This window comes from Pongo abelii, chromosome 4, assembly GCF_028885655.2.
Source record: "Pongo abelii isolate AG06213 chromosome 4, NHGRI_mPonAbe1-v2.0_pri, whole genome shotgun sequence".
Lineage (NCBI taxonomy): Eukaryota > Metazoa > Chordata > Mammalia > Primates > Hominidae > Pongo > Pongo abelii.
Genome location: NC_071989.2, coordinates 187,882,387 through 187,907,705, shown reverse-complemented (window position 1 = coordinate 187,907,705; position 25,319 = coordinate 187,882,387). Strand labels below are relative to the sequence as shown.

General features: G+C 51.9%; 2 protein-coding genes across 3 annotated transcripts in view; one reads left to right on the top strand and one right to left on the bottom strand.

The window, feature by feature from the left end:
• The window catches only part of ADAMTS2 (ADAM metallopeptidase with thrombospondin type 1 motif 2), a 237,810-nt gene that overhangs the window by 199,057 nt on the left and 13,434 nt on the right, over positions 1-25,319 (top strand). For both annotated transcript variants that reach the window (XM_009241356.4, XM_024246986.3), the window contains 9 exons: positions 9,989-10,134; positions 12,032-12,207; positions 13,973-14,106; positions 16,836-16,959; positions 17,424-17,504; positions 19,640-19,806; positions 21,611-21,770; positions 23,954-24,086; positions 25,079-25,286. In XM_009241356.4, the coding sequence (XP_009239631.4) occupies positions 9,989-10,134; positions 12,032-12,207; positions 13,973-14,106; positions 16,836-16,959; positions 17,424-17,504; positions 19,640-19,806; positions 21,611-21,770; positions 23,954-24,086; positions 25,079-25,286 (1,329 nt within the window). The remainder of the gene's footprint in view (positions 1-9,988; positions 10,135-12,031; positions 12,208-13,972; positions 14,107-16,835; positions 16,960-17,423; positions 17,505-19,639; positions 19,807-21,610; positions 21,771-23,953; positions 24,087-25,078; positions 25,287-25,319) is intronic.
• ZNF354C (zinc finger protein 354C) overlaps positions 21,765-25,319 on the bottom strand; it is a 61,220-nt gene continuing 57,665 nt past the window's right edge. Inside the window, exon 3 of the mRNA XM_063724435.1 lies at positions 21,765-23,152. Within this exon, the coding sequence (XP_063580505.1) occupies positions 23,015-23,152 (138 nt within the window). The 3' untranslated portion in view covers positions 21,765-23,014. The remainder of the gene's footprint in view (positions 23,153-25,319) is intronic.

Genomic DNA, 25,319 nt, shown 5'->3' with positions numbered 1-25,319 from the left:
GGCCTGGGAGGGTTTTAGCAAGGCGTGAGAGCGAGGGGCCTTTGCTAGGAAGGAAGGGGAGATATGGGCACAGGTGGGCGCTAGGCGGGGCTTGCCTGAGCGAGGAGGAGCAGGAAGGAAGCACAGGAAGGGAGCAGCTCAGGCATGGACACAGGAGCACGGCTCCCCAGAAATGACCTCAGACACAGAGACCTGATGGCAGGAATTCCAGAGCGCACTTTCAGGGCCAGCACCGTGGGGAGAGTGAGGCACTGCACAGGGATGCGACCTCAGCAGAGGGCTCGGCCAGCACCATGTGCAGCTCTGGAGCCTTTCAGAGTTGGCCCAATTGAAGCAACGTTTGAACCCCAACCCTGACCAGTCACTGGCTATGGCTGTCCCCAGGAAAGGGGCATGACTTTGGTCTGGGGGCTGTTCCTGGAGAAGAACTCAGCTGTGTGCCATGAGCAGCCCACATGCTCCACAGCTTGAGGAATAAACGACTTGGTCCTGAAGAGGGATCTGGGTGGCACAGCACGGGGTCTACTGCGCCAGGTGTGTGTTGAGGAGATGGAGGCGTGCACAGGCGCAGGGAGGGAAGAGAGTGGGGTCTGTTCAGAGCCATCAGTGCTGCAGTGCTGGTGTGCTGGGGGAAGGTGACCCTGAGGGATAAGTAGAGGCCAGTCGTACCGAGTCTTTGATGCCAGCCACAGGGCTTGTCCTGCTGCAAGTGGGGATCCATGGAGGGGCTTTGAGAGGGAAGCCGAAGTCGATTTACCATGAAGCTCATGATGCTTACGCTTAGGGGCCCCTTGCTCACAGGAGCCCCTTCCAAGGCCCTGGGAGAGGCCAAGCCATGGGTTCACATGGTCATGTTTTTGTAAATTTTGCAAAAACAAGATATTTTAACCATACTTGATTAAGAGCACTTCTCTTTTCATTCCTGCTTCTCATTGATACACTTCTCCTCCCGTGGGTGCCACTGATACACTTCCCATCCCATGGGTGCCACTGACACACTTCCCATCCCGTGGGTGCCACTGATACACTTCCTGTCCCGTGGGTGCCATTGATACACTTCTCCTCCCGTGGGTGCCACTGATATACTTCCCCTCCCGTAGGTGTCATTAGAACGGCCTTGGGCATTTTGCTGCTTTGGCTACAGAGAAAATGGATTGAGGGCATTTTTTTTTTTTTTTTTTGGCTTATTGCCATGATTCTGTCTCTTACAAGTAGAGTTAAATGATTGTGTCTGTCCAGGTGTAATAGTAGCTTCCAGAAATACTCGCCACACCGCTGTGCCAACTCACCTAGGGTCATTGCAGAATACGGGCTGTGTGCTGGCCATTTCCCTCAGATCTTTGGAGAAAAAGGCGCCTCAGCGGTACCGGAGGTCGTGACTACTTCTATATGGGCAGTGTTTTGTTTTATTTTTAGGTTTGTTTTATAGGTGGAGTACTTTAAACACAGATCCAACATGGATATTTCTTTAGAAAGGCCAAGTGTAACAGGATGGTCTGCTTGTTCAAAAGCTGGCTTAGGCTGGGTGTGGTGGCTCACACCTGTAATCCCAGCACTTTGGGAGGCCGAGGTGGGTGGATCACTTGAGATCAGGAGTTCAAGACCAGCCTGGCCAACATGGTGAAACCCCATCTCTACTAAAAATACAAAAATTAGCTGGGCGTGGTGGCGCATGCCTGTAGTCCCAGCTACTGGGGAGGCTGAGGCAGGAGAATCACTTGAACCCGGGAGGTGGAGGTTGCAGTGAGTCAAGATCATGCCACTGCACTCCAGCCTGGACGACAGAGTGAGACTCCATCTCAAAAAAATAAATAAAATAAATAAAACATAAATAAATAAAAGTTGGCCTAGCCTCACAACATATGGGTGACAATAAATGAAGGGCTCTAAAAAATTTCAAAGACAGAAGAGAAACCACAATGAAAGCGAGATGCAGAAATGTTGGTTACATCTGAATGCACTGTTTTCACTTCCGTTTTGAAAGTGGCTTGGGAATGTTTCCATAAAATAAGGAAGAAATGACAGACTCTGATTTGGATATATGTATAAAATATACCTTTTATCATTTTCTAATTTATTTATTAGAAAGGAAAGAAAATTCAGATAAAAATTAATGGGATATGAAACTAAAATAGTAGAAAATGAGCAAGGAAATAAAAAAAAAAACTCTGACTTCAAAAAGCTCATTGTCAGCAAAAAAGAAAGGTTTTATATCAAACCAAAAGCAGTTGCTCATTAGGAGGAAGAGACACATATCAAAGAAGTTAACAGGCCTTGGAGCGTTTGATAGTCTCGTTAATGAAGAGGAGTGAATCTGATGAACACATAGGAAAATGGTTCAGACATCTTTCTGATTTGATGTGAAATGTTGACAACATCAAAGACGCCAGGGAGCCGCGAACGCTGCTACTGCAGTGAGGGCATCCACAGCAACTGTTACTGAGCATTGCTCATCCAAAGAGTGTCTTAAAGTCAAGCTCCCACAGAGAAAACTTGAAATGCCCTGAAAACCACATCAAGGATGGAAACCAGAGAGCACCTCCTCCAAATTTCATCATCCTAAATGTTCAGATGGTGTCACCCATAACTTCTTTAAAGTACTGATCATTTTTTTAAAAAGAAAGAATTTCCGTCAATGTGCCAGGGCGAGTGCTGGCCAACTCCATCTGCTGCCTGTTTGGTTGGTATTGGTTTTTTTCCCTAGCAGCTTTAATAAGGTGAGATCTATATTTGAATTCACTTTTTAAAGTGTACAGTCCGGGTGCAGTGGCTCACGCCTGTAATCCCAACAGTTTGGGAGGCTGAGGCAGGAGGATCACCTGAGGTCAGGAGTTCGAGACCAGCCTGGCCAACATGGTGAAACCCTGTTTCGTCTAAAAATACAAAAAAATGAGCCGAGCATGGTGGTGGGCACCTATAATGCCAACTACTCAGGAGGCTGAGGCAGGAGAATCACTTGAATCCGGGAAGCGGAGGTTGCGGTGAGCCAAGATCTCGCCGCTTCACTCCAGCCTGGGCAACAAGAGCGAAACTTCGTCTCAAAAATAAATAAATAAATAAAACAGAGTGTACAATTCAGTGATTTTCAGTGTATTCATAGAGTTTTACAGCCATCACAACAAGCAAGTGTTGGAACATTTTTGTCACTGTGAAAAGTTCCAAACCCCTTAGTAGTCACCCCAATCCATCCTACTCTCGCCCAACTCCAGATAGCCACTCATAGCCACTCATCCTCTTGCTGTCTTTATAGATTTTCCAATTCTGGACATTTCATATCAATGGAATCATACAACATGCGACATTTTGCGCCTGGCGTCTTTTACTTGGCATAATGTTTACAGGGCTCATCCCTGTTGTACTGTGCAACAGCACTGCATTCCTTCCTGTTGCTGAATAATAATCCACTGTGTGGGTATTCATCATTTATTAGTTGTTGGACATTTGGGTGGTTTCCACTTTTCAGCTATGATGGGAAATACCGCACGAACATTCGTGTACAAAGTATTGCGTGCATGTGTCGTTTTTCTTGGATGTACATCTAGAAATGGAATCATTGGATTTTATGGTAACTCCATGTTTGACATTTTGAGGAACTGCCAGTTTCCCAAAGCAGCCCGTTTTACATTCCAACTAGCAATGATGCTTCAGATTTCTCCATATCCTCCCCCAAACTTGTTATTGTATTTGTTATACCAATCCTAGTGCATGTGAAGTGATATATCTCATTGGGGTTTTGATTTACATTTCCCTAGTGACCTATGATGACCGTCTTTTCATGTGCTTAATGGCAATTTGTATATATGTTTTGTATTAATGTCTATTTAGATCCTTTGCTTATTTTTTTATGGAGTTATTTATATTTTTATTATTGAATCCTAAGAGTTTTTTATTTATTCTGGATACAAGTCTGTTATCACACTCACCAGTGTGAGTGGTCTGCAAATATTTCCTCCCCTTCTGTGGGTTGTCTTTTCACTTTTGTGATGGCATCATTGAGGTGCAAAATGTTTAATTTTGATGAAATCTAATTTATCTATTTTTACTTTTATCACTTGTGCTTTTAGTATTGTATTTGAGAAACCATTACTTAGGTCAAGAAGATTTACTCTTGTGTTTTATTCTCAGAGTTTCAGCTCTTATATTGACATCTGTGATCCATTTTTGAGTTAATTTTTGTGTAAGTGTGAGGAAGAGGTCCAAAGTCATTCTTTTGCATGTGGATATCCAGTTGTCTCAGAACCATTCGTTGAAGAGACTATTCCTTTTCCATTGAATTGTCAAAGTTTAACTTATCAAATGTAAAGGTTTAGTTCTAGGCTTTTATTCTATTCCATCGGTATATTTGTCTGTCCTTATGCCAGGGATACACTGTCTTGATTACTGTAGTTTAATAGTAAGCTTCGAAATGGTGAAGTGTCTTCCCACTTTGCTCTTTTTTCAATATTATTTTGGCTCTTCTACATCCTGTGACTTTCCATATGAATTTTAGGAGCAGCTTCTCAATTTTGTAAAATTCTAGCCTGCATTTTGATAGGAATTATGTTGAACCTGTAGATCAATGTGAAAGTATTTCCATTTTAACACTCTGATCCATGAACATTGAGATGTCTTTCCATTTACTTAGAACTTGAACTTCTTTCAATGATGTTTTGTAATTTTTAGTGGACATGTTTTGCATTTCTTTTGTTCAATTTATTCCTAAGGTTCTTTTCTTCTTTTTGATGCTATTGTAAATGGAGTTATTTTCTTAATTTCATTTTTAAATCATTTATTGCTAGTTTATAGAAATGCAATTGATTTTTTTGTATATTGGTCTTGTTTCCTGAAACCTCACTTAATTTATTTGTTAGCTCTAAGTTTTTAGGGGATTCTTTAGGATTTTCTATATAGAAGATTATTTTGTCTGAAAATAAAGATACTGTTTTAACTGCCATTTTGGAAGTGGTTCCAGAATGTTTTGTTAAAATAAGGGAGAAATGACAGATGCTGATTGGCGTATATGTATAAAAAGTACCTTCTTTTATTATTTTCAAATATATTTGTTAAAGGAAAGAAAATTCAGATAAAAATTAATGGGATATGAAACTAAACTAATAAAAAATGGGCAATGAAATCAAGAAAAATAACTGACTTCAAAAAGCTCATTGTCACCAAAAAAAAAAAAAAAAAATCTATTCCATTGCTTTTCATGTGCTTAATGGCTATTTGTCCTCACGTCAGAAGGGACTAAAGGGCAAAAAGGGGCCTCGCTAGCTCCCTTTGGCGCTTTTATAAGGCCACTAATCCCATCCAGGATGATGGAGCCCTCATGGCCTAACGATCTTAAGGCCCCACCTCTTAAAACTGTCTCATTAGGAATCAAGTTTCTAATTTTGGAGGGGACACAAATACTCAAACCATAGCCTCCTATGATCATTAACAAGACAAGGATGTTTGCTCATGCTACTTCTATTCAACATTGTCCTGGAAGTTCTAGCCAGGACAAGTAGGCAAGAAAAGGAAATAAAAGACATCCATATTGGAAAGGAAGACATCCATATTGGAATACGCTCTTGGATTCCATTTGCTGGTATTTTGTTAAGAATTTTTATGTTTTTACTCATAAGAGATATTGGTCTGTAGTTTTCTTTTTTGTGCGATGTCTTTTTCTGATTTGGATATCAGGGTAATACTAGCCTCAGGGAATGTGTGGGGAATCCTTTTCTGTGTTTTGGAAGAGTTTCTGAAGGATTGATATTAATTTTTTTTAATGTTTAGATTTCTTTACATTCCAATTGGTAGAATTCACCAGTGAAGCCATCTGGGCCTGGGTATTTGTTTGCGGAGTTTTTATATTACTCATTCAATCTCTTGTTTAGGTCTGTTCAGATTTTCTATACCTTCTTAATTCAGCTTTGGTAGTTTGTATCTTTGTAGAAGTGTGTCCATTTCCAGTGCTTTTTTTAGTTTCCATAGGGATTTAAATTATTCTCTGGTGTTACTTGCTTTCAGCCTGAAGAACTTCCTTCAGTGTTTCTTACATGGCAGGTCTGCTAGCAATGAATTCTTTCAGTTCTTGTTTAGCTGGGAATATCTTTATTTCATTTTTATTTACGAGAGATAGTTTTTGCTGAATTAAATCTTCTTGGTTGACACTACTGCTTCTGGCCTTCATTATTTCTGATTAAAAATGAGTTGTTAATTTTACTGGGATTTCCCTGTATATGGTGAGTCGTTCAATATTCAGTATTTTCTCCTCATCTTTGTCTAATTTCAACATTTTGACTATGGTGTGTCTGGGTGTGGACCTCTTTGCATTTACCCCCATTTGAATTTAATTGCATTTCTTAGATGTGTAAGTTAATGTTTTTCATCACATTTTGGATGTTTTCAGCCTTTTTTAAAAATATTTTCTCCTTCTTTCTTTGTGTCCTCCTTCTGGTATTTCTACTATGCATTTTTTATTGTACTTAATGGCTTTCCGTGTTTCTCAGAGGCTCTGTTCATTTCATCCGTTTTTTCTCTCTGCTCTTTAGATTGCACGGTTTTGATTCATCTATACTCAAGTTCACTGATTGCATTTTCTGCCAGCTCAGATCTACCATTGAGCCAGCTAATTAATTTATCTTTCAAGTTTTTGTACTATTCAACTCCAGAATTTCTATTTAGTTCTTCTTCTATTTTTTTTTTTTTTTTTTCGAGACAGAGTCTCTGCTACCCAGGCTGGAGTGCAGTGGCGTGATCTCAGCTCAATGCAACCTCCACCTCCCGAGTTCAAGAGATTCTCCTGTCTCAGCCTCTGAGTAGCTAGGAATCACAGGATGTACCACCATGCCTGGCTAATTTTTGTATTTTTAATAGAGACAGGGTTTCACCATGTTGGCTAGGCTGGTCTAGAACTCCTGACCTCAGGTGATCTGCCCACCTCGGCCTCCCAAAGTGCTGGGATTACAGGTGTGAGCCACTGCACTCGGCCTCTATTCAGTTCTTTTTATAATTTCTATCTCTTTACTGAGATTCTCCATTTGGTGACACGTCATTCCTGTACTCTCCTTTAGTTCTTTAGACATGATTTCCTTTTGTTCTTTAAACACATTTATTGTACCTGCTTTGAAATCTTTTTCTGCTGAGTCAGACATCTGGGCCTCCTCAGAGGTAGTTTCTGTCACCTGTGTATGGGTCACACTTTCCTGTTTCTTTTTGTGGCTCAGAAAGTTTCCTTGAAAACTGGAAACTTTAGATAATACACTGAAGAAACTGTGGATAATGATCCCCCTGGGCCTTGTTGCTACTGTTTGCTTGTTGATTTTAGTGCCCTGGTCCTGCTGTTTCAATGAAGCTTATTTCCCCTGCAGTGTGCAGCCACTGATATTGCTCCCCAGAGGTCACAGCCTTGGTCATGTACACAGTCACCCTGACTGCACCCCTGCCCCTAACCCCCTGGGACAGTGGCATTAGCCAGGCTCTCTTTGACTATCTCTTTCCCAGATCTTTCCATTAAGCTTCTGGTCATTCTGCCCCTATTGCTATCACACCCAACTGTTAGCCTTCACTAACTGCTAGCTGCTACTAACTGCTAGTGCGACTGATTGCTGTATTGTTTTTGACAATGTCCTGGGGTATATAGCTTGCTCTACAATATGACCTAATTAAATTCTAGACCTTTCACAGGGGCAGGGTTTTGCCAGTATCTGAGGTGTCTGTTTAACTTCTACAGGTTGAGCATCCTTAATCTGAAAATCTGAAATCCGAAACACTTCTGGTTCCAAACGCTTCTGGTTCCGAGCATTTCAGATAAGGGATACTCAACCTGTAGCTGGTTTAACATTTTGTTTGTTGCTATTAGGACCATTGGCCTCCTCTTAATTGCTCACTGTTAAGACCCCTGTTGTTTTTGACAGCGCCCTTAGACATGAACATCCTCCATGCTCTGTTTCAGATCAAAGTCAGTTCTCTTCAGGAGCGCTATGAAGCCTTCTGTTCTGACTCTCCCTCTGGGCAGACCCCTGCACCACTGAGCCAGAGCTAGGAGCAGGGTCAGTGGCCTGCTTCTCCCAGAGTGATGTTCCTAGCCTACAGACTGCTCACTAGATGGGAATGTTAGCCCCTAGTCTTCTGGGCTTGCCCCTTTCAACATGGAACCTCTACCCTACAAGCAATCTGGAGAGGGGCTATCAGGTCCACTATTCTTGGCCTGGTGTACCTGGAGCAGAGCTTGTGCCCTGTGAGTGGGGCCTGGGTGGGGGACGGGGGCCCCAGGCCTCTTGGCCATCCCACCGGAAATAGACTCTGCAACAGAGTTGAGAGGGATGATGCCAGTGGCCTGGGTTTCTCAGTATGAAACTGTAGCCTCAGACCGGGAGCTTGGAGTAGAGGCAGCCCCGTCTTCTTGGCAGTAAAGCTTCTGTCACACTGAGCTAGGTCAGGAATGGGGGAGGGCTGTGGCTCGAATGCCATAGACTTTTGCTTTTCTTACCAAGATTTAATAGATTTTCTTGAAAAAATAAATGTTTCTTCATTTGTTGTATAGACCTTAGGACAATTTCCAGAGACTTTAAATGGCTGCTTTTTAAAAACTAATTTTCATCAGTTACTGGGAAGAGGGCTCACCAATCTCCTTACACTTCCATTCAAAGTTTCTGTTTGCTGCCTGTTTTTGTAAATAAAGTTTTATTGGAACACAGCCATGTCCATTCACTTATAGGTCGTCTATAGCTGCTTTCAAGCTCTGATGGCAGAATTGATTAATTGCAACAGAGATTATATAGCCTGCAAAGTCTACAATAGTTACTCTCTGGCCCTTTTACAGAAAGAATTTGATGAGGAATGGTTTGCTGAGAAGAGTTTGCTAAGGAATGGCTGCGTTCTCTTTCTGTTCTCTTTGTGGAAACAGTGCTACAAAATTAGGTCATACAAAGAAGGGTTAAAGAGCATGCAGTCGGCCAGGCATGGTGGCTCACGCCTGTAATCCTAGCACTTTGGGAGGCTGAGGTGGGTGGATCACTTGAGGTCAGGAGTTCGAGACCAGCCTGGCCAACATGGCGAAACCCTGTGTCTACTAAAAAAAAAAAATGCAAAAATTAGCTGGGTGTGGTGGTGCATACCTGTAATCCCAGCTACTCAGGAGGCTGAGGCAAGAGAATCGCTTGAACCCAGGAGGCGGAGGTTGCAGTGAGCCAAGATCGTCATTGCACTCCAGCCTAGGGGACACAGTGAGACTCTGTCTCAAAAAAAAAAAAAAAAAAAAGTATGCAGTCAGAACTGAAGGAAAAGTTCTATCAGTCAATGTGTTAGAAATCATTGTTCTGTTTTTTGGTTGTTTGTGGTCATTGTCAGTTTTAAAACGTTTTTGTGTGATGTATTTTCTCATCTCAAGTCAATAACCCATTTTGCACCTAATTTAATTCTTTAATTTTGCAATCTTCTTCTTAAAGTGGGTCCCCTAAACTGTAGACGCTTCCTCCTCGTAGAGGAATGAGAGCACTGTGATCAGATTAAGATGTGGAATCGTTTTTCCTACATGCCAGCATTGGACTTTATTCCTGGTTTTTACCATGTCGGCATATTACTTGTCCCTCTTTTCCATAGTATTTCCTCTAAATTGCCTTTTTTGCTTAAATAAACATTGTATGTCTCGCAGTCACTGGCCTGATATGCCAGTGGTATCTTTATAAACGGGCTGTGTGTGGGCACCCAGGAGGTGTCTATCTTGGCGACGTGGTGTGGTGCAGGTTCCAGCTGAGGGGACACAGAGCTGCTGGGAGGCAGGAGGGTGGGTCAGCAAGTCGGGGGCAGGGCAGGCCAGCCCCTCACTGTGCCTCTTACTGCCTCTGGCGGATGAGGCCTGTCTTCCAGGGGCTCTGAACATCTAGGGGTGAGGAGGGTGAGCTCCCCCTGTACCCCAGAGCGGGGCCAGGATGTGTCCCAGACACTGCAGGCTGCAGAGTGCAGGACTGTCCCCACGGCCCGGTGTGAGGGTGAGTGGAGGGACTGGCTTCCTGTCTTTCAGCATTGTTTTAAAGGACACTGCATCTGGCTGACGCCTGACATCCTCAAACGGGATGGCAACTGGGGCGCTTGGAGTCCATTTGGCTCCTGCTCACGTACCTGTGGCACCGGCGTGAAGTTCAGGACCCGCCAGTGCGACAACCCACAGTGAGTCGGCCCCATGTTCCCCTGGTCTTCCCGAGTGGCAGCCCTGTCCTGGAGGGCCCTGTGGCTGCACACCAGTTCTGGAGAGGTGCAGGGCAGGCTGCCCCGCCTGCCTCACCCTACCTGGGAAGGGACGACGGCTCAGGGGACGCTTAGCTCTGCCTCTTACCCCTTCCCCTGGCCTGGGCCTGCCTGCAGCCCACTCTAGACAGGTTTACTCTGTCTCTCCTGGCCACGGGCATGGAGGAGAGGAGGTAGGACCGAGCTGGGGAAATGGGGATAAGTGGGGGTGCAGCACCCTGCCGGATGCTAGCACCTGGGCAGCTGTTTGCAGCCAGGTGAGGGCAGGGTCGGGACTTGTCATCAGTGTCTGGCTGCCCAGGGGAGGGACAGCCTGTGGAGCCGGCCCATGCCAGCTGCATCCCCATATGCTCAGCTACACCTCAACCCCGCCCGCCACGCAGGCCCCATGCCCTGTGCTGTCCTCCTGCCCCTTCTCATTCCTGCCACCTCACCCCACACACCCCGTAAATATCTCCCGGGCCCATGCTCCCTCCTCAGCCCACAGCCACTTTCTTATCCACACCCTCCACTCCCTCCTCCACTGCCTGTCTCCTCCTGCCTGAACGCTAGCCCCGGCCTCACCCAGGGAGTGTCCCGGGGGTGCTGGGGTGGAGGGAGAACCCCCCACAAACATCAGCGTTACGCCCGTCTCCCACCTGCGCGGCGGGCCCTTACGCCGCAGGCCCTGCCGCTGCTTAGACACACAGAGCTTCTGTCTTTCCTTTTTGGCCTGTCTGGTATTTTAAAGATTTTGATTTTGCCTGAAAATATTGACAACCTGTAATTTCACATTAGAAAAACAAAACAGATTTCCAGCCTCCAAACTGGGCATCACAGATGCACAGCCGGGCCCAGTTACCAGCTGGCGGGCAGGGCTCCGGGTGCGTCCCGGCTGCTGCGCTCCGGCCTCTGCAGCCGCTCCTGGGTCCTGTTCACTCGGGCTGCCCTGCTTGCTCTGGCCAGGCCTGAACTGGACCCTGGGGAGCCAGAGAGGGCCAGCAGTCACGGCTCTGGGGAGGGATCCCGCAGTGGGACAGCCTCCCTCAGCAGCACGTGTGAACACGCTCGCGCGTGGACCCCTCTCCTACCCCTGCTGTCCTCCTGCCCCAGGCTCCAGGCTGCCCTCCCAGCCAGGAGCAGACAGGGAGCGCTGTGGCCCCTCCTCAACCACCCTTGGGGCCTTTACACGGGACTCAGGAAGAGGTTGCTGGGCATTTAGAACCTCAAGAGGCAGTGTGTGGGTTGGTGCTGTTCCCAGTGAAGCCAAGACGTTACAGAAACACAGCCCGCCTTCTCCGCAGGGAGAAAACCCAGTGGCCGTGGTACGTCTGCCTTGTGCCAGACACTTGCTAAGAACTGCAGCACCGCAACTCTGGGGCCTCAGCATGCCTCTTTCTGTGCTAGGCTCGGTGCCCAGGGCCAGCTGCAGAGGAGACTCACTCAGCTCCTGCCGTGCTGGGGTTTTCGCCCTGTGGGGAACACAGAACCTAAACACCCAATCACAGCTCCCTGTTCATTTCCAAGCCCAGGCATCAGTGCTGGGGAGGAGGTGGCACCAGGGCTGTGAGCAGATGCTGCCTCCCCACAGGAGCTCCAGGAGGGAGGATGTGGCCATCCTTTCCTATCCTTTCAAGAGCTTCACTCTGAGGCCTGACAGGCTGGGGAACTGCCCAGGTCTTACAGCTAGGACATGGCAGGGCAAGGTCCCTTTGCTCAGCAGAGCTGCCAGCCTGACACCTGAGACTTAGGGATCCCCCTAAAAAGATCTCACGAGGGCACCCGGGTGCTGCCTCTTTCCAATGGCACCGAGCGGCAAGGCCTTTGCTTTCTCCTCCAGCCCGGCCAACGGGGGCCGCACCTGCTCGGGCCTTGCCTACGACTTCCAGCTCTGCAGCCGCCAGGACTGCCCCGACTCCCTGGCTGACTTCCGCGAGGAGCAGTGCCGCCAGTGGGACCTGTACTTCGAGCACGGCGATGCCCAGCACCACTGGCTGCCCCATGAGCACCAGGATGGTGAGCCCTTCTGGGAGGCGGCAGTGGGGGCTCAGCAGGCAGGCCCTAGGGTGGGCAGGTGGGAGCTCGTGCCTCTGATCCTGCATGGGGCAAGGCTGCCGGGACCCTGGGCTGGCAGGAGAGCCCGCCCTGGCTGGTGGGGCTGCCCTGGCCCACTCCTGGGCGGGGCATTAAAGTTCCTAGCAGGGCTGCAATCCCAGAGCAGCCAGAACACCTGGAGTAGCTGAGGACACGGAAGAGGTGGCTGGGCTGCGGGCTCGGCAGGGGCCGGGCTGCTGCAGTTCACCATGGGTGGACGAGGCTTGAGCTGTGTGGTCAGCTCAGGGCTGAGGCCGGGGCTGACCCTGCCAAGGAATCTGGTGACCTCCGACCTTCTCTATTAGTCGGGACTCTCAGTTGCGAGTGTCAGAAAGTTGACTCCAACCGGTTTCAGCACTAGAAGGCATTTATTGGCTCAGAGACCTGAGGAGTCTGGTGGCCTTGGGCATGGCAGTGCTTGTGTGGCAGCTGGGGACCCTCCTGGGACGGACTGTAAACATACAGTCCCTGTTTCTCCTCCATGGCGGTTGCCTTAGCCCAGCGCCTGCTGCTCCCTGTGGGCCAATGCAGGGTTGGAGGCGACAGAGCAGACGGGTCCCCCTCTGGCAGAGGCCACAGTCTGGGGACCCAGCGTTTTAGTTGCCTCTGAGATAAAGGCTGAGAAGGGAAGGTTCCAGGGACCTGAGTCTGAATCGAGGCAGGCCGGCCTCATTCTGGATTTCAGAGATTGACTGAAAAGGATTCTTTATTTACTTTTTTTTTTTTTTTTTTGAGATGGAGTCTCACTCTGTTGTCCAGGCTGGAGTGCAGTGGCGCGATCTCGGCTCACTGCAACCTCCTGCCTCCCGGGTTCAAGCTATTCTCCTGCCTCAGCCTCCCGAGTAGCTGGGACTTCAGGCGCACGCCACCACACCCGGTTAAATTTTTGCATTTTTTGTAGAGACAGGGTTTCACCATGTTAGCCAGGATGGTCTCCATCTCCTGACCTCATGATCCGCCCGCCTCAGCCTCCCAAAGTGTTGGGATTACAGGCGTGAGCCACCGCTCCTGGCTTTTTTTTTTTTTTTTTTTTTTTTTTTTTTTTGAGATGGAGTCTTGCTCTGTCACCCAGGCTGGAGTGCAGTGTGCAGTGGCGCAGTCTTGGCTTACTGCAAGCCCGGCCTTCCGGGTTCAAGCAATTCTCCTGCTTTAGCCTCCCAAGTATCTGGGATTACAGGCGCCCACCACCACACCCAGCTAATTTTTGTATTTTTAGTAGAGACGGGTTTCACCATGTTGGCCAGGCTGGTCTGGAACTCCTGACCTCAAGTGATCCACTTGCCTCTGCCTCCCAAAGTGCTGGGATTACAGGCATAAGCCATCTTGCCTGGCCTGAAAAGGGTTCTTTAGATAGCGACCCAGCAAACAGCCATTTGCAACCGCAGGGGTCTCCAAGCAGGGCCTCGGGGATGTGAGAGCCGGGCTGCACCAACAGCCTGGCTGGCTTGGTTGGGAAAAGCTCTTCCAAAGTCCACAACCACCAGGGTCAAAGGCTCAGGAGACACAGACAGGAAGGGGGCTGCTGTCACCCACCCCTTTCCCTCTCTGTCTGCCCAGGAGGGCGGGCCACGTGGGGCAGGTGAGTCCTAAGACCCTTGTGGAAATTTCTCCTGCATGGTGCCTCCTTTGCACACACATGGGGAAGCCATCAGGGCTCCTTGCAGACCCCCAGCTGCTTCCCTTCCAGCCAAGGAGAGATGCCACCTGTACTGCGAGTCCAGGGAGACTGGGGAGGTGGTGTCCATGAAGCGCATGGTGCATGACGGGACACGCTGCTCCTACAAGGACGCCTTCAGCCTCTGTGTGCGTGGGGACTGCAGGGTGAGTACACAGAGGCCGGCACGGGGGGCTACCGTGTCAAGTCTCAGCTTCCTGGGTACTGACCTCCCCCTTTTCGGGGTATTGGGAAGATACATGAGGTGAAGCATACGAAGTGTCAGAAACAATGCCTGGACCAGGGCAGGCTCTTAGCAAATGTCTGTTTACCCCTCCCCTGTGCTGGGAGCCTGAGACTTGAGTATGCCTAGGACTCACCTGGAGAGTTTGGACTCCACCTCAGACTTCCTGATTCCACAGGTCAGGGTGGCGGTGGCCTGGGAGCATGAATTTTTAGGAGCATTTCCAATGCACGTGACCTACAGGGGACCCTTGTGAAGCAGGCCCCATCCTTGCACCCTGCAGGGCACTGGGCAGCTTCTTGCTGGATCTGGGTGGCCACTGTGAGGGTCACTGGTTTGGTGCTTTGTAGAAATGCCCTCCTCTGTTTTCTTTTATTATGATGCCTTTGGCTTCAATCTTCGGCTGTCAGGAAAAACAATCATGTGTCACCTTGGCATGTGACAGTGACATGAACATAGACTTGTCCCTGCCAGGCTCCCCCGAAAACAACTGGAAGCCTCTGCTTAGGGCTTGTGTAGACAGGACTGACGGCAGGGGTCATGGAGGCTGACTCTGGCTTGACCTTCCTGAGAAATAGCAGCGTTGGCAGGAAGGCACCTCTAGGGGAGCGGGTGCAGGGGCAGTGGCTGGGGGCTAGAGGCTGGGAGCTGGGGGCTGGAGCCGGGAGCTGGGAGCTGGAGCCGGGAGCTGGGAGCTGGGAGCTGGGAGCTGGGAGCTGGAGCTGGGAGCTGGGGGCTGGAATGGGGAGCTGGGAGCTGGAGCCGGGAGGGTGCTCGAGGGCTGCTCTGCATTTGTTCCTGTGACTTCGGCAGGGCGGGGAGGCTGGCTCAGCCGGATCAGCCAGAGCCTGGCAGGGAGGCTGGGCTATACAGCTGGCTCAGAGATGGTGACACCAAATACTCCAAAACAAGAACAGGTGGTGTCTGCTCTGCACCCTTGGGATTTTAACTTATGGAGGTGGCCCAACGAGGACGTGGGGAGGCCAATGTCACTGAAAGGCCTCCTCAGGAAGGCAGGGCAGTGCAAGGAGAACAGTCAGGAATGGCCAGTTTGAATCATTCCAGTGGGCTCTGGAGTTTAGGGTGGTCCCCAGTTGCCTGGTACCAAATCCTGGGATGAGTTAGGGTGAAGGAATCTTGGTTTGATATGTGAGGCCTAGATAAAGGAGGTGCTTGGGGTATAGACTGAGGACTGGCTGGTTTGCATATGAAAGGTGTGTCCCCAGCCCAGTGCTAAGCCCAGTACCCTTAGTACTGGGTAGCCCTGGGAGGGGTAGTCTCTCCCTAGACAGGAAGATTTTTAAGATGTCAAAATATCAAGACATAGGAAATTTTAAAAAAACAAAAACATAATTAATACAGGCAGCAAGCATGGGAAACAGTTGTAGTACAGGTAGCTTTAGATGGCAGCTGTGAACATGGTTGTAAACCTAACGGGGAGGGAAGATCACTAATGCACTATCTCCGTGGGTGTGGCTATCACTTCACTCCTGACATTGATATTAAAGAAGGATAGGGGCTGGGCGCGGTGGCTCATGCCTGTAATCCCAGCACTTTGGGAGGCCGAGGAGGGCAGATTATTTGAGGTCTGGGGTTCGAGACTAGCCTGACCAACATGGTGAAACCCCGTCTCTACTAAAAATACAAAAAAAAAAAAAAATTAGCCGGGCATGGTGGCGCATGCCCGTAATCCCAGCTGCTCGGGAGGCTCAGGTGGGAGACTCACTTGAACCCGGGAGGCGGAGGCTACAGTGAGCCAAGATCGTGCCACTGACTCCAGCTTAGGCGACAGAGCGAGACTCCGTCTCAAAAAAAAAAAAAAAAGGAAGAATAGGTTAAATATGTTATTAATGTTGATTTTGACAGGTAATAGCAGTTGCTCAATTTTGCATAATTAGAAAACATAAATATTCATGCAGAACCTAATACCGGGTCAAAAAATAATATCCAACTGGATTCTGTCTGTTAAAGAATATCAAAACTTGGCCGAGCGCGGTGGCTCAGGCCTGTAATCCCAGCACTTTGGGAGGCCAAGGCGGGCGGATCACCTGATGTCAGGAGTTCGAGACCAGTCTGGCCAACATGGTGAAACCCCGTTGTACTAAAAATACAAAAAAAATTAGCCAGGCATGGTGGTGGGCACCTGTAATCTCAGCTACTCGGGAGGCTGAGGCAGAAGAATTGCTTGAACCCAGGAGGCAGAGGTTGCAGTGAGCTGAGATTACACCATTGTACTCCAGCCTGGGCGACAGAGCAAGATTCCGTCTCAAAAAAAATGTAAAAATAAACAGCATCTCCCGCTTGCCAAACATAAATGTTTACCAGGCCAGGGACGGTGCCTGCCTGGGCCTCGATGAGTCCCCTGCCCACGACCAGCCGCACGCACAGGGGCCCAGACGGAAACTGCCAGGTCGAGACACTGCTGTAGGTGGCAGGCAAGGTCCGTTTAACTCATGACTACACACACTCTGATTTTGGAGATAATAAAAGACGAGGCCAGACGAGGTGGTTCACGCCTGTAATCCCAATGCTTTGGGAGGCCAAGGCAGGAGGATTGCTTGAGGCCAGGTGTTCGAGACTGGGGGCAACATAGTAGGACCCTGACTCTACTAGCCAGACGTCTTAAGTCCTGACTGCCTCCTCCCCCAACAGAAGGTGGGCTGTGACGGTGTGATTGGCTCCAGCAAGCAGGAAGACAAGTGTGGCGTGTGCGGAGGGGACAACAGCCACTGCAAAGTGGTCAAGGGCACGTTCACACGGTCACCCAAGAAGCATGGTGAGTGAGTCCCTGCCCTCCACGCTGGAGCCTGGATGCCTGCAGCAGCTCATGCCCAGACAGCTGCAGGCCTGACTCATCCTGGGGCTGTCCAGGCTCATGACTATTCTGGGGAGTGGGAGAGGTCTGTGACAGTGAGGGGAGGGAGAATCCTAAGTCGAGGACAGCCCCAGCTGGGTGCCAGGGCGGGTGGGGAAGAGGAGAGTGGGGGCCGGGGTTACAGGGGTCAGAGTGGAGAATGCCAGTATATGAGGATGCCCGGGTTGGGCCTTAGAGACTAGGCCGGAAGCAGCAGCTTTCCTGGTGGCCCGTCTCAGGTGGGTCCTCAAAGCCCGAGAAATACCAGGGTCCTGGGAGAGCCTCCAAAGGAACTGCCTTCAAGAGCGAGGCCCCTCCTTGCATTGTGCGAATTTGAGCGGCCCCTTCCCTTCTCAGTTTGCTGTGTCTTTCCACATCAAAAAAAGGTTACATCAAGATGTTTGAGATCCCTGCGGGAGCCAGACACCTGCTCATTCAGGAGGTAGACGCCACCAGCCACCATCTGGGTGAGTCTCAGAGCCAGACAACTCGGCGTCCTCAAGACCTGGCTCCTCTGGGATCAATGGGCAGAGTGCCAGGGGTCAGGGGTCAGGGGCCTGGGTTGTGCAGCCATGACCTGAGCCAGGGCAGCCCCTCCCCCACCTGTCCCTCTGCTAAGCCCACCTAGGCCCTTTCCCAGGGTCCTCCCCTTGTGGAGAGGCCAGGGTTTGGGATCAGAGGGCTCCACTTGGCAGCAGCTGTGAAAGGACATATATGCAAAACACGTGTCCCTCAGTCTACAGGATGACTCCCTGTCCCCTGTTCTCACAGTCAGGGCGGGAAGGCCCCCTGCCCTCGGGAAGGCAGGCGGGGTCTGCAGGCAGCAGGGTCCCGGGCAGCCCTCCCATCCCCTCAGCAAGGCCAGCTGGCAGGTGGGGGCACACAGTGCACTTACATTTTCAATTCATTTAATTTTAAATTCAAGAGATTCCTGCTAAAATAGGGATCCTGGTATCTCCTGAAAATATGGATGTTCTCACACCTCTGGGTGCCCCTTTCCACGAAGCAGCGCTGCCTGGGAGACCACGCCCTCCCAGGCCACAGGAGGCTCTCAGGACCTGTCCACCCTCCCCCTGAAGGTGCCTGGGCCCTACCTTCTGGGAATTCATGGGCCAAGGTCAGAAGTGATACCAGGGACTGCTGGGGCCCCTGGATAAGTCCCTTCCCCAATCTGAGCCCCACATTCATCCCCATCCCCAGGAGGCTGGACAGGGTTGGGGCTCCCACGCTGCTGTGGACCAGCACCCACGCTCCCTGACAAACACACCATGCCCTTTTATTTTATCTCCCTTTTGTTTTATTTTATTTTGTTTTTATTTAGAGACAGGATCTCACTCTCTTTTGATACTCATTTTTCTTTCTTAATTTTTTTTTTTTTTTTTTTTTTGAGTCTTGTTCTGTCGCCCAGGCTGGAGTGCAGTGGCCTGATCTTGGCTCACTGCAACCTCCACCTTCTGGTTTCAAGTGATTCTCCTGCCTCAGCCTCCCAAGTAGCTGGGACTACAGGTGTGTGCCACCATGCCCAGCTAATTTTTTGTATTTTTACTAGAGACAGGGTTTCACCGTGTTAGCCAGGATGGTCTGCATTTCCTGACCTCGTGATCCGCCTGCCTCAGCCTCCCAAAGTGCTGGGATTACAGGTGTGAGCCACCGCACCTGGCCTTTTACTTAAGAGGAAACTTTTGATTGCTACCCTAAATACAAAAACCTGTACCACTTGCCTGAAGCAGAAGGTGAACCGAAAAGTCAGTTTCTGAACAAAAAGACATTTCTGTCCCAACACTGCTTCCTGCCACTGCCTCTGGGGCTGAGGTCACTCTCTGTGGAAAGGGAGCAAGGGCTAGAGAGAAGGCAGGGACCTGTGGCACCAAGCAGAGGCTTTGTTTGTGAGTGGACAGAATTACAGGGGACGTGACAGGGAATGATTCTCTCACTAGTGCCCTGTCTGCGGCCCCACTCACATCACCCAGCTGCCCCGCAGCAGCCACCCCCCACACTGCAGAAAGCATGGGGCTTCCTGGCTAGCCAGGTCCTCTGCTCCAAGATGACCTGAGTGTCACCCAATCAGGCCAGGCCTTTTCTGGGGCTGTGGGGAGCTGCTGGGGCCTTGGCTGGGCCATGGTCCCTGATGGGGTGGGGGTTCTGCTGTTTCAGCCAGACATATGCTCACCCCATGGCAGGAAGCCCTACCCCAACAGGGTCCTGTGCTCGCCTGTCCAGCAGATGCCCTGCACCGTGTAGAGACCCCTCCCAGCCATCCTGCCCAGGGTGGCCTCTAAGTGCCCACTGAGTGCTCCCAATAGGCTGTGGGTAGGTGGCCTTGACAGCTACTGAGTGGCTTCCAAGGGGAGCCAGCACCTCCAGGGCTGGTGGGAGCAGAGGATTCGAGTCGAGGGTAATCTGGTCCCAAGGGAGCAGTGATGGGCACACAGGGCTTCCAGAGTCATTTGGGCTGTCATGGCACAGAGGAAACTGGCCGGGGACAGCCAGAGAGACGAGGGGTCCAGCTAGCTGCCCCCCACTCCCCGACCAGCCCAAACCAGTGGGCGTGGGTCCTGCCCTTGGGTGACCACAATGGGGGACTTGGTCTTGCCGTTCTCAGCCGTCAAGAACCTGGAGACAGGCAAGTTCATCTTAAATGAAGAGAATGACGTGGGTGCCAGTTCCAAAACCTTCATTGCCATGGGTGTCGAGTGGGAGTACAGGGACGAGGACGGCCGGGAGACGCTGCAGACCATGGGCCCCCTCCACGGCACCATCACCGTTCTGGTGAGTCCAGGCAGGGCTGGGCCCAGGCAAGGGTGCGGGTGGCCACTGGGGGAGGGATGGGGGTGCCTGGGACGCTGAGCCTCCTGACCCTTCAGGTGACACTCTGCATGGTCCCTTTGGCACCAAGGGGCTCTGACTTGGTCAGAGCCAGGAAGGGACATGCATCCAGGAGTCGGGGCTCTGGACCCCACATGACCCCTAGGTGACCTTGGGCACACTCTCCCTTTGAGGGTTTCGGTTTCACCGTCTGAATGACATTCACAGCTGCCATCAGCATGCTCGTTGGAGTGTGCTGTTACATTGGAACCGGTGACACTCTGGGAGGTGACGCTCAGGGTCTGGGAAGCTAGATGCCCAGACCCAGGTTGAGCTGGAATGTGTCTCTAACCAGGACGGGACCCCAGATCTCCTGGTTATAGGAAAGTACCAAGGGGGCTGGATTTTCAAATCACTTTTTTTTTTTACCTAGTTTCGAGGAGGTCAGATCACTTTTTAAAATTTAATTTTAACTGCATAGGGATATATTTTGTCAAAAAAGGTACATATCACAAATAAGGCTCCCGTGCTCTGGAGCCCCTCCCCTAAGGTGGGCATGCTGGCAATGGGATTAATCCACCAGCCCCCAGCGCTCCACACATGGGTGCACCTGTAAGCAGGTGCAACAGTGAGCCAGGTATGCCCCGTGTACCCCATGCCACCCTGCCTGCCTCGCCTGCAGTGACTTCTGGCCCCCTGGATGTGCCTTTGGTGACCTACCTGCGTCAGTGTGTGAGCAGTTGGTCCTCAGTACTCACGGTTTCTGTATTTGCAAATTCACCTCCTCACTAAAATTGATTTGTGAGCCCCAAACGGACACGCACAGAGCTGTGAAGTGTGAGTCGCCTGACACATGTGTTCCCAGCGGAGGTGGGAGCAACTCGGCACGCTATCTGCTTGTTTCTGCTCTCATCCCACAAACAGGGGTTCTTTCTGCACTCTGTTGAGTGTCACATACGTCACATTTTCTGCTATTTTGGGGGCGATTTCTCTGTTTAAAATCACCCTGAGCCTGTTGCTGAAGCGCTGTCCAGTGTTCCTAAGCCCAAGAAGCAGTGTGTCTTAAGAAGAAAATACATGTGTTGAATAAGCTTCATTCAGGCATGGGCTGCAGTGCTATTGACTGTGAGTTCAGTGTTAATGAATCACAGTAAATATTAAATAAAGTGTCTTTAAACAGACTCACACATAGGCCAGGCGCAGTGGCTCATGCCTGTAATCCCAGCACTTTGGAAGCCAAGCCAGGTGTATCACCCGAGGTCAGGAGTTCAAGACCAGCCTGGCCAACATGGTGAAACCCCATCTCTACTAAAAATACAAAAATTAGCCGGGCATGGTGGCAGGCACCTGTAATCCCAGTTATTCGGGAGGCTGAGGCAGGAGAATCGCTTGAATCTGGGAGGCGGAGGTTGCAGTGAGCCGAGATTGTGCCACACTATACTCCAGCCTGGGCTACAAGAGTGAAACTCCATCTCAAAAACAAAAACAAAAACAAACAAAAAAATAAACAGACTCACACATAAAACAAGGTTATATATTTATCGGGTAACAAAAATGTTGAGACAGAGGCTCACAGGAACCTCACCCTGTGCCCCCTGGGGTAATGGTTCCGTATTCAAGAATTTGGTGCTCAGGGCGACTTCATGGAATGTAACTGCCATGAATGATGAGACTCCTCTGGAGTCGGCCTCGGCTGCCGTTCCTAAGCTGGCTGGGGAGGAAGCATGGAGGGCAGGTCAGGCACATCAAGGCTCTTGGGCTGGCGCAGGTCATCCCGGTGGGAGACACCCGGGTCTCACTGACGTACAAATACATGATCCATGAGGACTCACTGAATGTTGACGACAACAACGTCCTGGAAGAGGACTCCGTGATCTACGAGTGGGCCCTGAAGAAGTGGTCTCCGTGCTCCAAGCCCTGTGGCGGAGGTGAGGGGGTCTCGAAGTTGGGGACCTGGATGACATGAGGGTGGCCACGAGAAGGTAGGGGGCGTCCCTGGGGTGGGGTCAGCGTGAGCAGGGGCCGAGGAGCCACAGCAGGGACCTTTGCCTGGGTGGGCGAGGGCTTAGCGGCACTGGAGGGGCCGGTGGGTGGGTAGGAAGGGGGGGTGCTGGGACATTGGGTCAAATGTGGCCGAAGGGTGTGTGGGACATGGACCCTGTATTTGTGGGCCTGCTTCAGTGTGGGGGTGACAGGCTGGCCTGGCAGGAGGTTGATGTGTGGACGGCTCGGAAGGATCACGCCATGGCGTTGGCAGGATCGCACAGGCAAGACTCTGGCAGTGCAGATGACACCCCCAGAGGCTTCTCCCTCTGTTCACTGGGAAAAGCCTCCCAGATGTTTCTGGGACAGGGCTGAGCACAGAGGGGTCCTACCCACCCTGGACCCCAGAGAGTCTGCAGTTGATGGGACATAGGACCCAGAGGTGGACAGGAAACACTGATCTGTTCTGCGTGCTCCTGGGGGCTAGGCGATACCAGGCAAGTGGCCAGGACAGTCCTCCTTCGATGCCATGCTGGGTCCACACCTAGAGGACAAGGAGCTCACCAAGAGGTGGGGTCACTCCCTGGCCCAGGCAGATGGAAGGGTCCTCTTTCAGGGCCCCTGGGCACCCCTGGCCCCATACCAGGCCTGGATTTCATCAGCGCATCCACCCCTGGTGATTCCTGAAATCTCCTGGGCCTGTCTGCTCTTCCCATCTTCCTGTCCTGGCACCTTCCTCTGGACTGGCCCTTGTGTGTCCACTCTCACCCCAAAGTGACCTTTTGAGGGAACACCTCAGACAGTGTCTCTTCCTGGTGTCATAGTCTTCAACAGCTTCCTCTGCTCTTAGGATAAAAAACAAAATTCTCCTCATGGCCTCCAGGGTTGGGGCAACTTGTTGGCCTCTCCCGGTATATTTCCACCCTGTGCCTCGCCCCCGGGTCCTGGCCACGCTGGCCTTGAGGGCTTTTCCTGGATACACCGTGTCCCCCCCTTGGGGCCTCTGTGCAGGCTTCTCCTCGCCTGAGCCCCTCCACCGCCCTTCCACCACGTCAGCCTCCCCAGCCTCTGCTTCCTGGGACGCCTCCAGGCACCCAGAGGAGGTCAGGCTTTATCTCCGTGCTTTCTTTGGTCTTACCCAGCAGGCCGGGGTCTCGCAGCCTGGGCATCACTGACATTTTGGGCTCTGTCACTCGCCACCACGGGGGCTGTCCTGTGCACGGTGGGGTGCCGAGCAGCATTCTTGACCTTTGCTCACCAGATGCCAGTGGCACCCCTTCCCCCAGTTGTGACAACCAAACATGTCCCAGACGTGGCCAAATGTCCCCTGCTGGAGAAAATCACCCGGGTTGAGCACGGCTGCTCCGGGCCTGTGGGAGGAAGCATGCGGGCTGCGGGCCCAGTGCTTGCCCGGCTCCTGGCTTGCACCCGTCCCGTCCCGCTGGGCACCGGCTCCTGGCTTGCACCCGTCCCACCCGCTGGGCACCGGCTCCTGGCTTGCACCCGTCCCGTCCCGCTGGGCACCGGCTCCTGGCTTGCACCAGTCCCGCCCGCTGGGCACCGGCTCCTGGCTTGCACCCGTCCCGCCCGCTGGGCACCGGCTCCTGGCTTGCACCCGTCCCGTCCCGCTGGGCACCGGCTCCTGGCTTGCACCAGTCCCGCCCGCTGGGCACCGGCTCCTGGCTTGCACCCGTCCCGTCCTGCTGGGCACTGGCTCCTGGCTTGCACCAGTCCCGCCCGCTGGGCACTGGCTCCTGGCTTGCACCAGTCCCGCCCGCTGGGCACCGGCTCCTGGCTTGCACCCGTCCCGCTGGGCATGTGAGGTCAAGGCAGAAGCGGTGCCCTAGCAGTAGAGAGGAAACAGGGCCTCCACTCTGACCCAGGAGCCCAGTGAGGGAGAAGCAGCCTAAGGGAGAAAGTGACCTCTCTCCCGCCTCTCGCCCCTCCACCTGGGGCTCACCAAGGCCTCCCCCAGCCAGCCGCAGGCTCGGTGCCCTGCCCACCCTTATCGCCATCACAAGGGTGAGCAGGAAAATGAGGCCAGCGCTGCTGCTGCAGCCCACCCCTCCTTGCACCCTTGGGCAGGGCGTGCTGCCCCACCGAGCCCCTTTGAGCTCTCTGTCTTCAGGGTCCCAGTTCACCAAGTATGGCTGCCGCCGGAGGCTGGACCACAAGATGGTGCACCGCGGCTTCTGTGCCGCCCTCTCGAAGCCCAAAGCCATCCGCAGAGCGTGCAACCCGCAGGAATGCTCCCAGCCAGTGTGAGTGCCCCCAGCCAGTGTGAGTGCTCCCAGCCAGTGTGAGTGCCCCCAGCCAGTGTGAGTGCCCCCAGCCAGTGTGAGTGCCCCCAGCCAGTGTGACTGCTCCCAGCCAGTGTGAGTGCCCCCAGCCAGTGTGAGTGCTCCCAGCCAGTGTGAGTGCTCCCAGCCAGTGTGAGTGCCCCCAGCTCGGGCTCCCACTAGAGGAGACAGGCCAGGGGCCACCAGGGGCTCCCATGCTTGGAGGTGTGGGGCCTGGGCCTGGCATCATCCGAGGCATTAGACCAAGTCTCTCCACCACATTTCATGGAATCTAAGATGCTGCAGGGCAGGAGGCGCACCCCAGCTTCAGACCCGCCAAACTGAACAGTTATGTGCATCTTAGAGATGACAAGAAACAGGGATGCCCAGATGGCAAAATGGAGGTTCAGAGGCCCAGGGCTTGCCTCCTGGCCCTGTACCACAGGGTAGATGTTTCTTAAGCAGTGGCTTTGACGTTCAGGCCCTGGGGCTGGGCCCAGCTGCGTTTCTGGGTCCAGGAACCTCAGTGGGGAAGACAGTTGGTAAATGGGCAGGTGGGGGCCACATAGGAGAGGGTGCTGAGGGAATCCACATTGCTCTTGAGCTCTGCCGAGAAGGATTTGTGATGTCAGCAGAAGGTGAGGCCAGGTAGCAGGGCCCAGACCCTAAGGAGCTGGGAAACCTCTTCAGGCTAGGGACCTCCACAGCCACCAGCCCCACCAGGGCCTCCCAGTGGTGACATGCATGGGACTCATCATCAGTAGGACCTGGGGCAGCTGAGCCTCAGTTTCCCCTCTGTGCAAGCCTGGATGGCCAGCATCTTAGTGAGAATAAGAGAAGGTGCACCGGGGAGGGGAGCAGGCTGCCCTCTGTTCTCGCTGTCTACCTGGGCTGCAGGGAGCGGCGCTGGAGCTCAGCCAGGCAGGTTCTCCAGGTGCTGCAGAAGCCTGACTGTGCGCCCTGTGCCCTGGCAGGTGGGTCATAGGCGAATGGGAACCATGCAGCCAGAGCTGTGGGCGGACAGGCATGCAGGTGCGCTCCGTGCGCTGCATTCAGCCCCTACACAACAACACTACCCGCTCCGTGCACACCAAGCATTGCAATGACGCCCGGCCCGAGAGCCGCCGGGCCTGCAACCGCGAGCTCTGCCCTGGTCGTTGGCGAGCCGGGCCCTGGTCCCAGGTAAGCAGTCCCCCGATCCTGTGTCCTCAGCTC